The sequence below is a fragment of the Bacillus rossius genome, chromosome 2 (assembly GCF_032445375.1).
Source record: "Bacillus rossius redtenbacheri isolate Brsri chromosome 2, Brsri_v3, whole genome shotgun sequence".
NCBI classification, from domain to species: Eukaryota; Metazoa; Arthropoda; class Insecta; order Phasmatodea; family Bacillidae; genus Bacillus; species Bacillus rossius.
In genome coordinates, this window is record NC_086331.1 from 132,398,238 (window position 1) to 132,414,094 (window position 15,857).

At 34.8% G+C, this 15,857-nt stretch overlaps 1 protein-coding gene across 4 annotated transcripts in view; it reads right to left on the minus strand.

Annotated features, from left to right (window-relative positions):
• LOC134529853 (uncharacterized) overlaps positions 1-15,857 on the minus strand; it is a 54,606-nt gene that overhangs the window by 20,985 nt on the left and 17,764 nt on the right. Inside the window, exon 3 of one of the 4 annotated variants that reach the window (XM_063364366.1) lies at positions 10,720-12,885. The exons of 2 other annotated variants lie outside the window; for them this stretch is intronic. In XM_063364366.1, the coding sequence (XP_063220436.1) occupies positions 10,962-12,885 (1,924 nt within the window). In that variant the 3' untranslated portion in view covers positions 10,720-10,961. Of the gene's footprint in view, positions 1-10,719; positions 12,886-15,857 lie in introns of those variants that run through there. One more of the 4 variants, XM_063364365.1, reaches the window with a different exon arrangement.

Below are 15,857 nucleotides of genomic sequence, written 5' to 3' on the forward strand. Positions count from 1 at the left end.
ATATATATTTCAAGTACTATGTGACATCATATGTATATAATATATTATCTTTATATATCTCTCTGTGTGTGTGTGTGTGTGTGTGTGCTCGTGCAAACAAGTAGGCTACGTTAAAAACTTTGTTTTCGTTGAACTGATAAATGCAATATTTGATAATTACTTTTTTTAATTTGTCAGTAAAAATAATTTTCAAGTGGAAATTATTTTTAACTCTCGCAATTTTCGTACCCAAAGAAAACTAGTTTTTTTCCCCCTCTGTGTAAAATACGAATAACTAATGATAAAGTACTACCAGTGTTTGCTACACATTACGTACGTAAATTATACTACATTTAAAGTTTTTCATCAACAAAATTTATTATTCGAACAAAAATTATTGAAACCAAAATGAGAAAAAAATATATATTTTTAAATTCTATTTACATTCCACTTACTAAAAAAGAAAGATAAATTCCATTTTATTTTCAAATTTAAAATTATATTTTGTATTTCACTTCCACTGTGAAAGCTTTTGTGCAAACAAAAGAGCACTGCACACATGCAGCGGGTTATGTAACTCACCCTCCTGTAGCCAATCGAAACATGCGCGTACTATGTGCTTGCGTCAAACACAATTTTTTTTTTTTTTACCTACACGCGATGAACGTGACCGCGAGAAAACTGGCAGATTTAGCAGAAGAAACAATGGACGAAAATCCATAGCTCTCTCGCCTGCGCGAGCCGCAAGCTTTGAAGATAAACTCGAGTCAATGGAACTTGCGACAAACTATGCGTTTCGCAAGACTCAAGCTCACACTCATGGCACCTATTAAACTTTAATGACTTTCAAATGACTTCTCACACAAAATGCCGAAAAAAGAAAAAAAAATTGGCTGTCTGTAAAGTCGGTTTACGGACGATAGTTTAACGTGACAACGTCATAACAAAACATTGATTAAATTATTGCATACTTTTATGAATAAAATTGAATCATTTTTATAGAACTATCACTATTTCGTATGGATACAAAGAAGGAGTGAAATGAAATCTACAATTTAATTGATAAATTTACTTTTATTTGCACTCATTAATTCAAATATGTTTATTACTTTAACGAACAGATTATTTTAACTATAACTTTTATACATGTTTGCTATTTAACTCCTTCCAATCTGTGTTATTCTGTTAAGGATAGGACGGTGATAGGAAAAGTAGGAAACGAATGGGAGTGTTTCAAGTTTAACGTGCCTCGAAAAAGTCAAATCGATGGTTGTTCCAATCGAGTGGAAGAGAGATAGATGCGGCGCAAGCGTACAATGAGCGTAACGGGACACTTTTTCGTGCGTGCAGCCGGCGTTCATCGATTTATTAGACGTTGTCACGTCAAAAATAAAAATACATGCAATTGATGTGCTGTTTCTGAACAATGGGGATTAGAGATTCTGGCAAACTAGGCCCTTTGATACCTAATTCCTGCATAATTATAATTGTATTAACGCTTACGACACTCAACATATTCACATCTTCACCCACTCTCGATTAGTGGAACTCGAAATTCTGGAGCCCCAACAGGCAGTGGCTATCCTTTTCTTACAGGAAGTAACATCATATGTTTTTCAGAGTTTTCACCAGTGTACTGTGTACACGAGCACTGGCTATTGTGGAAGAGAGACCACAGTAATTATTCGAGCAGGATTAGAGATTAAGACTCTGCGCTGGCATCCATTTGGACGTATAATAGCGGGTAGGATTGGTGACGTAACTGTTAAGTTTACACTCCATTTGGTTCAAATGCTTATAGAGAATGCACTTTATTCTTCACAAAGTACATCTTGCCAATTTTAACAATGCCACGGTGGCCAATTCATCGTCGGTGTAAGTATATGGCTTAAAATAAAATAGCGTAAATATAAAATGAATATTATCTAACATTGTGTAACAATTGGCCTTTTTTTTAAATTTGGGGCATTCTAAGCAAAAAGAATATTGACCACGAAGTGTTATTTTTTGCTTTTATAAGTTAGAGTGTTTAAAATTACATCAAAATGTACACTAAATATGAATCAGTGGTTCGAATAGCACGTAAAGATGAATAATTTGAGCTTGTATGCCTGGCATATGAAAGAAAGCAATAATTGGAATAAAATAAAATAAGAACGGTTTATTTTTTGTCTGCTACATGATGCTACTGTGTGTCAGTGATACGTTGCGAACATATGAAGTAATTTGTCCAGTAATTTAGTGAATAATACTTATTATTTAATTATAATTAATTGTTTTATCAATGCTATTTACAGCGGGAAATGGAAATAGAGAACAGCTTTCGACTTTAGAAAGCCAGTTATAAAGAAATTGTGTAAATTTATAATGCAACCATGCATTTCGAATAACAACGACGTACTGCCATTATGGGAATTTAGCGGGTAAAATCTTACGTGGTAACAAATAATAACTATTGAAAATGGAAAATCTTGTTTCTATTTCATTTACTTGGCTAGAGATAAATTATTATCACAAAGGAATTATATTATTGAATACTTTTGTGCGGTAAATGTGTGGTTCCGAACAAATGTATGATATTTGTAAATGGTTATTGATGTATTACTTAGATGATGAAAATGATTTCTTGGTTAAAACAACTTGGATCTACAAGGTATTAAATACGGCAACTTGTCAATACCTTAGTATAAAATTCGAAACATTGAAAAACCACAGTTAGACTCTATGCCGAATGTTATGCAATAGATATTACGCAACTGAATGTTCTCGCTCTAAAAGGGTTGACAGTTTTTTGTTAACTCTAACCCATTATTTGGTAGCTAATATTCAGATTTGTATTCTGTTTATTGGACACTATTTTTCTAAGAGTGTTTGGCCAACACACATTGGTGTCGCGTGTAAAATGCTGATTAGTAATCATTCATAAAATTAATTACGCGTATGATCATACATCTTTCTCAGAAATATGATGGTACATGGCAACCCCTTATATATCAGTGATAAAGTTTGTCTCGTGGGTCAATTTTATCAGCATGCATGTTTCTACATATTATTTAAAGAAAAACAAATACATAAAGTTCCATCAGCAAAAGTTTTTCAAATTAATATAGGTACCCTAAAACTTTTTAGCCACCATTTTAGTTTTCAGAAACGTTCCTTTCAACTTTTATCTGTACTGGCTTTCAAGAGCTGGGAGCATATTCGTTGTCTTCATTCCACTCTGGATGAATAACTTTGGTATTTTTGAAAACCACTCAGCATAGGTACATAAAACAGCTGATTTATGAAGCGGGCCGATGAGGTAATTAATGTTTGTTTTTTTTCCAGGCCAAACTAGTTATTACTGCGGTTGGTGATTTTTCAAGAAGTGAAACCACTTTCCGCTACAGGACGTTTGGCCTTGGGTGGACCTGTGGAACTGGTCGAAGGACAATACAATCGAAAACATCTCCTTAGTGTGGTATTCTAAGCCAAGCTGAACTTAAACGTTGCGAAAATGATCCTGCTTTCCAAACGTCCTCCTTGAACTTTGTTTTCTAAACTTATTTCATAAACTCACACATGTTTTCTTCATAAAATTTTGGGAGCTATTATATATGGTGCTATCGTCCCCAAATTACGCCATGTTACCAAGTTCGCGTTCCTAACAATCTACGTAATTGTGTACGCCAACATGGCCGAGGCGAGAGTCGAACCTATTCAGGAACATAACTGCCGGTACGACCGGAGTGTGACCAGGTTGGTTTATAGCAAGTCAAACTAATTATTTCATTAGCCCTGTGACGCACTTTCATGTGTTTTGGTCACGTATAACTGAGAACAGTCAATTAACGTGATTTTGAATGTGCCGATTTCAGCAACTACCAATTTAGGCATTGCATTCTAGAAAATACGTGGATATAGATCCCTTAAATGCTGCCAACTTAACTGTGTATGTTATATTGAAAAAAATCATGCTCAAGGAACGCCATAACTTACCTACATATTGCTTCGTTACCGACTAGGAAAACCTGCCTGTGCCAATCATGAATAAGTGAAATATCTGTTTTCGTCCACATATTAACCTTCAAACTGTTACATTCAAAAACGCAAATTAAGTTTATCAAACTGTAAATATCTTAAAAATGTTTGATGTTTGCAACGTAAATATTAATATAACATTATTTTATGCTATTGATTATTAGGAGTAACTAATGGCAGGTTACAATGAATTAACAACACTTCCACTCACCGTCTAAGAAGATCATCTCGATAGTAAATAAAAAAGTACAGTAAAAAATTCAAACCTAATTTCATGTGTTGGCAGTAGAAATGAACTTGTTTCAGAGAGAGGAATTTTAGTTAAATGTATTAGTAGTGTGCTTAAGCCGATTCTGGTGCAAGGTGGTGGGTGAGCTGAAAGGTGCGTGTCAATGAACGGCCGTCATATTGCATTTTGGTGACCTTTAACTTCCAAATTAACAAAAATGACTCAAAGATTCCCGTTTTCAAAACTAAATTACATTTTATGAAGGAAAATTTCCCGTTTTGCTTGAAAAGTCTTAAAAATATTGTTTAAGTTTCCTTATAAATTAAATCAATTAAATGTGTCTGGACCTTGACCTTTTATCCGGCCACAACTTAAATTTTGATAACCCAGAGTGAAATTTCAAACCCTGATATATTTTTTCTTATAAACTAAAAACTAATATTTCATTAATTTATTAAATAAATTCTCAAAAGAAAATAAAATAATTTGAATAAAATGTAAATAGTACACCATCGAGATAGGGGTTACTGGTTCAAACCCTGCAAGGACAATTTAATAAAAAATTACAAGCTGTGGCTGTTCGCGAGTGTGCATATTTAATTTTCTTGTTTGTTATAGAGGTTTCCTATGACATACAGTGTAATCAGCAATGGCGTTTGTCCCAAACGAAATCATAAATCACTACATTCCTCTTATATTTAACTTTCATACCACTTCTCTGAAGTTGTTGACTTGTCGACGTTATCATCAGATAATTTTGTTGCATAAATATTGCGATACTTATTCAAGATATACCTTCGACCAAAAGATTTTTGACACTGCTCCATCTAAATGATCTTTGGTAATGTCCCAATATACACTCACTTTTCTCACTAAATCTTGCATTCTTTAATAAGGAAACTCTTTGCTTCGGTTATTAAACCGGTAAACATTTGATACCACTACATGCGATGATTTGGAATTCATACTAGCTTTAGCAAATAATGACAGATGAATACTGATGATTTCTACTGAATTCATAGCATAATATGTGTATGTATTATTACAATCTGTCAGCAGGAGTAAGTATTTCATTTGAAATAATACTTGCAATGCACATTTCTGCTTTTTATTGACAGATTTCACTTTATGTCATGATGAAGTGAGTGTGTGAGCTATAAAAATATCTATAATATTATTTGATTTTAACATGCGGTAAGTTACCATGCATAAATAAGAATACAAGAATTAAAAATCATTATTTTGTATGTTGTAGGATTTTGTAGTATGCGGGATGCTCTCTCACGATTGCAAGAGAAGGGGGGTTTCTCTGCGTCTGAAGGAGGTGGAACCTTGACTTGTATGTAGTTGCTCTTGTATTGTAGCTTTACCAAGGAATTGTAATCGTCTGGGCCATGCATTTTTCTGTTTGATTATCACCTGGTTAAAATTTTATAGGTAGTGTTTCGGTAACATGAATTCACAGCCAAAACGTATCCCTAAATATATTTGAAGTCACATCAAGAAAACTTATAACTTTTGAGGATTGATGTTTTATAAATAATTGGAAACACACGGAGAAAACTAACAGAAGGCTTGCAAACTAATTTTCTATGAATATTACACGTAGATGACCATAAGCAATAAGCTAAGCATAGATAATTATGTTAAAAATGCGCATTGCATATGTTGCTGCAGATTAAGTTTAATATAAATATATGTGAGCATAATTATGAATGAAATAAAATTAAATTCGTTGCCAAGGGAGAAATAAGAACATTTCTTTAGGAAAACCCTTTAACAATGGTAATAACAAGAAAATGGATGAACTAACTCGGCGTGAGAGTTAGAGCGTAGTGCATTGTTGAAGCGTGATTAGTTTATATGACGTACATGATGATACATCATATAAATGTGTTGGAAACATGTATATACAAAATTACTTTTTTTCTATGTCAAGGTCTTGCTTTACGCATGCGCACACCGTAAAAACGTGTAATTTAACACCGATGTAGGTGGCAGGTGTATCTTCACTGATGAATGTGTATTTCTACCTCGCATGTGTAATTTAACCTACACAGGTATGTATAGAAAAAAATTTGTTGTAAAATAACACCAACAAAATTGGTGTAGATTTACTCTTCACTGACAGGAAAATTTAACTTCTTAGCATTTGACTACTGTATGCATAATTTTCCACAGTAATTTTACTGATATGAATGTAAATTCATACATACATCGTCTATGTAATTATGCAGTGCATGCATGTGTAACATAGTGTAAAATTACGCTGCTCTATTTGTGTTTCCAAAATGAAATAATAATTCAACTCTACATTTTGTATGATATCGTGGAAGGTTCTGAAGTTGGTTTCTAGGTGTCACTAGCGTAACTTCTTGTGGACACGTAGAGTATATCTCGAGTGCAGTGACGCGGACTTGAACATTGATCGCCATGGCTTGTCTAGTGATCCGGAAGCAAGAACCTTCACCATTATGCCACATAATAAGTTAACAAGGAATAAATTAAATAAGGTATATACAGCAACAATATTTGTTAAAATTACACACAATGAGTTTTCATAACTTACCCGTACTAACGTACACCTACTTCGAATGTGAAAAAAAAATTATTTTTTAAAGCATAGACACACGGGAATACGAATAAGTAAACTAACACTTTTTGATAGTGTTTTAAAATGCACACGGCTTTTGTAAAATTACACATTCCAGGTTGGTGAATTATTATTATTATTATTATTATTATTATTATTATCATAAAACAAAGCTTTATTTTTCTTCAAGTTAGTGCAATTTTATTTTGGGTGTAAAACCATAAGAAGAATCGTTGATTATCACTGCAACTCAATTTTTTATGTATGTTTAATTTGAAGAATATTACCTACATTAGGTGTGAAATAACACTTAGCGGTGGGAAAATTACACAAGAAATGTGTCCACACGTCGAAAAACATAACAAAAATAAAACACTAGCACCGAATGAGTACATTTACATTTTTTTTACAAAGCACCAACATAAATATAACTATCTATGTTTTTATAACAGTTTGAACAAACTGCATTAAAAATATATTGGAATATTCTAAGGCGGAGAAAATATCCTGATATTGGCTCTTGAGAGTTATGAAATTGAGTTCATTTTCAATTAAACGTCATAGTTTTTCAGTTTAGAACATTAAAATGAATCCATGAGGCATTAGGTTAACCACATTAACTTTTAAGTATAATGAAAATAATGTGTCAATGAGAATACATTATCAGAAAAAAATAAAAACATGGTGTTCATTAGAATTAATTCAAGAGCACGATACCAAAATAACTGTATTTTTATCTCACTATGCTTGGCTATGGATTTGTATTTTAGGAGAACTATGTGTACCAGGTATTACGAAATAAAAAAAATAAGTTTACTAAAAAAGTTTTAATTTACAATGTTTTTTTTATTACATACTACAAAAGTAACAATTCAAAATAATTAAAGTGAATGCATATTTTGAATATTAAACAATTTTATTAAACAATTTACAACATAAATTATAGAACTTAATATGAACATATTGCACCAACTTTCACTGTTGCCCTGTAGTGTAACCAAATGTGACAATTTTAACAATAAAGAAACATTCAGTCTTGTTCCATAATAACTTATTTAACTGTCATTATATTTACTTCAAAACTATCCTAAATTTTAAGTTATTTAAATACATACTTAGAGCTCCACACTTTAAAGCTTAACCAGTTACTACAATTATTAGGCAAACGTTTCTAATTGAAAATACCATTCATTAGTTCCTACCACGTGAAGAATTGGCGGAACGCATTGAGGAAACTGTCCTGAAGCGAGGGACAAAACAAATCGGACACACGCCACTGAGCAACTAGAATAAGTCAGTGACTGTACTATTGATGGCACGGGATCCAGTCACATTGGTGTTGACACAAATGTCGCTGTGCGTATAAACACTCATTGTTTCAACTTTAGAGCAAAAACATATTATACTTCTTTATTTGAAAAGGTTTATGAACAATTTAATTTAATTACTGTAAGAACTTGTTTTAAATATATGAAACAGATTAAAGATTTTATTTTTGATAATCAGTTTCTCTGGAGCTATGATACGTACAAATTGGCTAATTTCAGAAGGTAAAATTTTTAAAACAAATTCCAACAACCACCAAAATTTATGTGAACAGAAAAAGATGAACAAAGTTTACATTATTTCTACTAGGAAGCCCCACCTTGTATACAGAATTAAAACTCATCTTTCGGTTACAAATTTCAATCACCCAGCAATTATTTCAAACTACAATTCGATCAATATATTGTATGTGAACGTACCACTTGTAGCCAAACCAAAAGTATAATAATGTTCGCAGGCTTTCACGGTCATTGTATGAAGTAGCTTGGCTTCTGGGTTGTAGCCGTGTCCTTGGCGAATAATTCACCGACTTTTCGGTCGACATTGCAATCGCCATCATAAGGAAGCAGTTACCTACTGTAGGTAAGCATGGCGACTGCAATGTCGACCGAAACGTAGGTGAATTATTCGCCAAGGACGCGGCTACAACCCAGAAGCCAAGCTACTCCAAAAGTATCATCTTTGACACATTTTGCGGCAAAAGTCAGATGCATTGAAAGATCTCCTTAAGAAAAGTCTGCAGTCTGCAGTTACTTAAAATAAAAATAGGAGAATACTGATGGTTCAACAGGAGTTGTTGCCGCACAATCACGGGAAGCCTTCTTTTCACAGACGAGAGAGCCAAACGCCCGATCGTGCATCTTTGGTTTTTTTTTTTGTTCATTGTAAAAGGTTAGGTTAGCTACATTATAAATACTTTAAAACATTGTGGACGGTTTATTTGGTTAGGATAGCTACATTAAAGATACTGTGAAATCATGTAAACGATTTCCTAGCCCTGGATAGCTACATATTAAAAAGTTATTTGCTAAGCAACAGTATTTATAATGTAGCTATACTTACCTAATATAACCAACCATCCACAATGTTTTAAAGTATTTATAATGTAGCTAACCTATCCTAATCGACCGCAAAATTTAAAGCCACACCGGTTTATACAATGAGATAGAACGGATAAAAAAAAGCGAGCATGAACTTGGGGGAACTTCGGGTGTGGCTCTCTCGTCTGTGAGATGAAGGCTTCCCCACTATGACAGCAAGTGTTGGTCTGGTGACGAGGCACACCAAGGGAGCCGCTACGGCTGCACGTACGTCACGAACAAGTCCGAGTGCGCGTCGGCGACTCCGCCGGGTCCGGCGATTGCCACGGCGTCCGGGGCGAACACGATGCGGGCGCTGTGTCCTCTGTGGACGACGGCGTTCGACACGGGTGTGGCTAGGGCCAGCCCGTCCTCCCCAGCCACGGCCTTGGCTCGCGGCGCCAAGAACAGCGTGGTGGCCGGCGACTCGCCTCCCGTCAGTTGTGTGCTTCCCGAGTCAAGATTGTCTGAAGCACTTTCTTCCCAATGTTGAGGGAGAACAGCAACAGCTTTCCGTGCGAGTTCTTTGTCCATTTGGTCAAGTTTGCCTGAAGCACTTTCTTCCCAATGTTGAGGGAGAACAGCAACAGCTTTCCGTGCGAGTTCTTTGTCCATTTGGTCAAGCTTGCCTGAAGCACTTTCTTCCCAATGTTGAGGGAGAACAGCAACAGCTTTCCGTGCGAGTTCTTTGTCCATTTGGTCAAGTTTGCCTGAAGCACTTTCTTCCGAATGTTGAGGGAGAACCGCAACAGCTTTCCGTGCGAGTTCTTTGTCCATTTGGGCACTTTCACGGTGGTGAGGAACACGAGCGAGAGAAGGCGTTGCAACTGGACTGTTTTCGTGCATTCCCAAATACGGTGCGTCCGTCGTAACTTGCGCCTCATGCCGTCCTACGTTTCTTCTCTCGTTCCCTTCTTTCTGATCAGTTTCACCAAGCTCCTCTTCAGCGACACGTGATGGTTGTCTAGGAACATTTTGATTGGAAGTTTGTTCGACTCTGTTCGCGTAATTCCTGCTACTCAAAACTGGGAATACAGTGAATATATTCGGTGACACTGTCTGAAGTAGCGAATACAACTGAACAAAGTTACTGTTGCCGTACGCAGCACCGTAGTTGTGTGAATTATTTACAGTTTCGTGACGTGCAGATGGTAACATGTCTCGCTGTTGAAAGGAGACGGGTGTAGTTTGATGACGTAGAGGCAGGAAGATAGTATAGCCGTAAGGAGAAGCGAGCTCTTTGTGAAAGGGTTTCGACAACGCTGATGGGTTCCCCGATTCATTCAGCATGTCCATAAACCTACACAAAAAATAAAAATAATAAATTCACTCAAAATAACTGTAAAGCATATAAATCTTTCAAAGAATACATATTTCATGCGAAAAATATCTCTGAATTTTATGTGCAGTCAAAATAAATTACACAAACTTCTATCGTTCGAAAACATATATAGATTCTTTATTTTTGAATAATCGTATGAATGAAAACATTATTTTCAGTAAGCACAACAGTTTATTTCAGAAGCAAGTACAGTACAGTATTGACTGCAATTTCATTTCAGAATTAATATTTAATATTTTATTTTATTTGTTATTTTTAACTACCGTATGCGTGCACAAAGGCATTCATATTATAACGGTTCTTAGTACTTGCTAACTGCTGATTCTAGTTCCACTCTAAACAATGAATCAGGAAAGACAAAAGTGTTACCGAAGCATCCATGCAGTCTGCGGACTACTGAGGTGGATGGTAATAGATGGTAGGACCCTCGGCGACCACCTTGCCTCCTGGGGGAAGGCTTGCGAGGTATCTCTTGGCGCTGAAATCCTGCGGGTTGAAGACCACCTCTGCTCCGCTCGGCAGTGCCACGACCTTCCCGCCAGGACCCACTATCGCCATGCCATTGGGACTCGTGTAGGCCACTCCCCCAGGACCCACGATAGCCAATCCGCCCGAGCCAGCAGTGGCTATGCCCCCCGGTCCGGCGATGGACACGCCTCCTTTCCTCACCACCAGCTTCGTAATGAAAGTCGCGTTCCTGGTCGTGTCGTTTGTCGACATGATGATCACCGTCGGCTTCATGTCGTCCACAGTTTGTTCCTCCTCACCACTTTCACTCCCAGTTCCCGCCTGGGGACTAGAAACTGTGCTATGGACACTGTGCGGGTCAGCTGCCGAGATCGGCTTGACATGCGCGTTCGCCAGAGTTATTTCTGTCGCTGCAGGAACATAATCCGAACGCACAGAGCTCGTTACCAGCGGGTTTATTCGATACAGAGCGGCGTTGTGTGCAGCTAGGGCGTCTCTGGCCGGGTTGTTTCTTAGGGCGAGCAGTCTTCCGCAGATGTCGGCTTCCGGCCCGTATTCGAACACGTTGTAGAAAGCATTATACGCTGCCAGGAAGGGATCGTTTATTACGATCGGGAAATAATCAGCAAACGGCCAATAATATTGCCGAGCGCGCGCACCACCTGCCACCGAAGGCTGTACATTTTTTATATTGTTTACCCTGTACGTCATTGAATAAGGTGTCTGAATGGGTGAGTGATGGTGACTGGAGTACTGATTTAAACTGGGAACTTGTGATCTTCCAATAAATTGACTTTGTGATGGGGAAGTGGGTTCTTCTGGCAGTAAGCTATACGCGCTTGGTGTGTAAGGAAAGCTCTTTGAATCTCTGAACTTTGTTAAATACTGTATTTCGCCACCGTCTTCTTTTCTAACCTCCTTATCTGCATATGAGTACTTCAAAGGCGGTGGTGCTGGCGTTGGTTGAAAAAATTGATTTAAATTGGCTGAACTGCCAGATACGGAGTTATAAACAGGTGGGTTACGAGAAGAGTAGTCATTATCAGGGAATAATAGAGATATAATTCTTCTTTTGTCTGCATTGTGGTTGTTGTATAATTTAAAATCCAAGTGTTCAGCAAGGATTTTTGCCTTCATGTTTGGTTCTTTCACTTTGTTGTGGTCGTTGTTGGCGTGCTGATGCTGTTGGTTCGTGTTGTATTCTTGTGGTGGAACAACTGTTTCCAGATCACTCTTGGGTGATGGTTTTGCATTTTCTGGTGTTTGTACCAAATATTGTTTTTGAGTCACACTAAGAAAATTCGTGTTATCATTTAAAGAGATCGACGGTTCCTCATCACTGTTGTATGATCTTTCCGTTGGAGCGATTTCAAAATCATCTTTTTCAGATGCACGATAATTTTCACTTTCTGTCATTGTCTTAAAATCACTGTGGGAAACATCACTTTCCGATGATAATGAAGGGTTATCGTTGGTTTGAGATTCATTAAACACTTCATATGTATCTCTTCCTACCTCTGCCGCTTGAGGTTGTGTACTTAAATCAGTTGTATGTTCTGGAATAAAAAATATCTGCGGATATTCCGTATTTTGTGATTCAGACATATCCTCCGTGTCATTATGTGGTATTTGTGTTGCAATAGTTACATATTCTGTTGGATTATTATCATCAATATAATCTTCTTGCTGTCCTGATGAAGTTTGGTTTATTGTGCTATTCAGTACATTTTCAGTTGTTGCTTCCAATTCTTTGACAGTGCTTTTATGTTCGTAGTTAGATGGAAAGTATTCTTCTAAATGTGCTGCATTACTGCCTGAAGTTTGCGGAGAAACCTCTAGTTGACTGTACCTGGAACAAAGAAACGAAAAAAAATGAAATTGAATATTCAGAACGTTTTATAAGTTTTGAAAATCTTGCATGAACAGTATGATTTTAAATAATCAAGCTTTTTTAAACTACTCTGTGTTTGTTATTTATGGCATACACGTTACATTAAGCGTAAAGAGATAGAGTCCCGAGTCTTCAGTGTTAGTAGCTAAAGGCGAAACGAAGCTTGTTTGTTATTCACAGATGTTAGTCGTGTTATTTGCAAAGGGAATAAATTTGTTATATTTCTCATTCAAAACAGTATGTATATAAAATTCAAATTCCTAAGACTACATTTCTTCTTTATAAAATTAAATAAACGTTAATTAAAGTTTCAAATACATTTATATCCAATTTAGTTGAGAAATATTAGTTAAAGAATTTGAGACATTGGTAAATCATTGATGAATAGTAAATGAGAAATTGGCTGAAAAAAGATATGAAAACTCTATACATTGACTTTAATTTCTGACTTCATAACACTATATTAAACTCGTCCTAACAATTCACTCACGATGTACACAAGCCCACTAACAGAAAATTTATTAGCTTGAATATAAAATTGTAATTGTTTATAAAGTAGAAAAAGGTGTTAAAAAGTACACTATAGTTTAGTTTTAGAACACTAAAATATTTTATACGATATATATGAATGAATGGGCTAGATTAATAAGTATTAATATATTTTTGCAACAGATTATTTTGCACAACACTGTCTTATACCAATGCTATTTGCAAATAAACATTATTACTTGAGCACAATTAATTTTATGCTTCAAATATATTTTTTCTAAGTCAGTAATTTTATTAATTATTAATCTGTAATATAATTCATACGATAGTTAATGCCCTAATGATTTATAAGTCTGATAATTTTTTAGAAAACTTTTAATATAGTCGAGATGACTGTTATAATATATGTTTCGACATAGAATATATTTTTTCCCCCTAACGAATCAAACTAACCGAGTGTCCTGCCTGACACTTGATAAAAAATTGTCCGATAACTGCACTCTACTTTTTTGTTAAAGTTGAAGAAAGCCTTTAAAATGAATTTGACAACATTCGTATTACGTTGTATAACTTTCATATAAGAACAAACGGAAAAATCTATACAGTATGTGAGAAAAAATTGATGAAAAATTTAAGGTACCTAAAAATTAAATGTTTATTTTTCTTTTTAAGAACTTCCTGTGGTTTGGAATGTCAAAATCAATGAAAAAATTATTATACTCTCAATAAAATCTAGATAGTAGGACCATGATTTAATTCTTTCTAAGATAACTTTTTAGACATTACGCTATATATATATATATATATATATATATATATATATATAAATCTAATATTCCACGAGAAACGGTCATCTGGAAATAATACATTAAAAAAAATTGTTTAAAAGTCCCTTGCTCCTCCTATGTATAAAGTGAAATAAAATCGTAACTTAGGGGATTATGGAAAAAATATTATTTCATATTAATTTTCACCATTTAAGCAACCATAAAAATTTAAATGAAAATAATACTACACAATTAATAAAAGAACAAAACAATTCAATATTTTATTGATATATTACTCATTAAAAATTTTTGTGTTTAAGATTTTACTTCCTAAAGATGCATTGTAGTCAGTATAAATCTCAAAACAATTTTTCAAAACTCAATTTTTATACTATGCATAACTATACGTTTATGAGATGTTAACTTTACATACCCAAATATTTTAGTTCGTAAATGAGCCATTTAGTAATTGGCTAACAAAACACGCATTCTTCTTAAAACTACAAATAACGTTTTTTTTTCATAAGTTTTAATGCTTTTTATAGCTGAATTTTACTAAATAATTTTGATACACACATTATTATTAATTAAAACATTGTAGGGCCTATTATATAAAATTTTATGCCATACAAATTAATGGATGTAACACAATGAAACTCGTGAAAAATTACAGTTAAAATTGGGGGTTTGTTTCAAGTCACTGCGATGAGAGAACTAGAATATTGATAGATTTTAATTAAGATTATATATTCTTTTTATTAATTTTGTTTAATTGTTAGCATCGAAGCTGATATTAATGCTATGAATTAATTAATGAGAATCTCAGGGAACTAGTTTACACTTTACTATGTGATAGGTTTTACTCAAAAAACAAAATTCATACTAACATGTTCAGACGATTTTTCGAGGAAAACAAATGTCAAATTTAATAATTTGAAGGTCTAATACACTAACTGAATTTTTTTTAAAACATATATTCATTCCGGTGTTTTAAAATAATTTTCTCGTACTTTGTAAAATTTTTCCATCATTCTATATCATTTGCATGGTAAAAAATTATGCAACTCCATAATACCATTGTGTAATTTTAGTGGGTGTGTGCTATAAAAAAAATAATTAAATAGCTCTTATTATTGACACTGTTATATAAATAAATCTTAATATAATCTTGAAGTTAAAAGGCTATTTTTTTGTTTGTAAGCTTTTATTTCATAGGTTAGAAAAGAAAAAATAAACAAAATCAATCACTCTGTAAGTTTTATTAAAATGATTTGACACTAGCAAAAGCAATACAAAATGAAGGGGAAAAAAAACGTTTAAGACACTGATACTCACCCCACCCATGACATTCACAGTATTAAGTTCCTTTTTGTCCGCCATAGAAGTAGTTGTTTTAATAGCTTCACAGTGCGCGCATGAGCTAAGCCCCGTGAAATCAACAACCATCCAACAGCAACGGCTTTTGGTTCTCTTTCTGGAAAAATCTGCATAAAACCACAATGCAGCCGAGCGAGGTGGCGAGATGACGATTCTGGAGGACGCGGGTTCGAATCCAGATTGCAGTGTTCCAGTTTGCCGTGATTACTTCCAGCCATGGCCGCTTTCTCCCAACTCCCTGAATTGTGTTCGTCCATCATTTATGATCTCGTTGTCGACAAAACGTAAAACCATTCA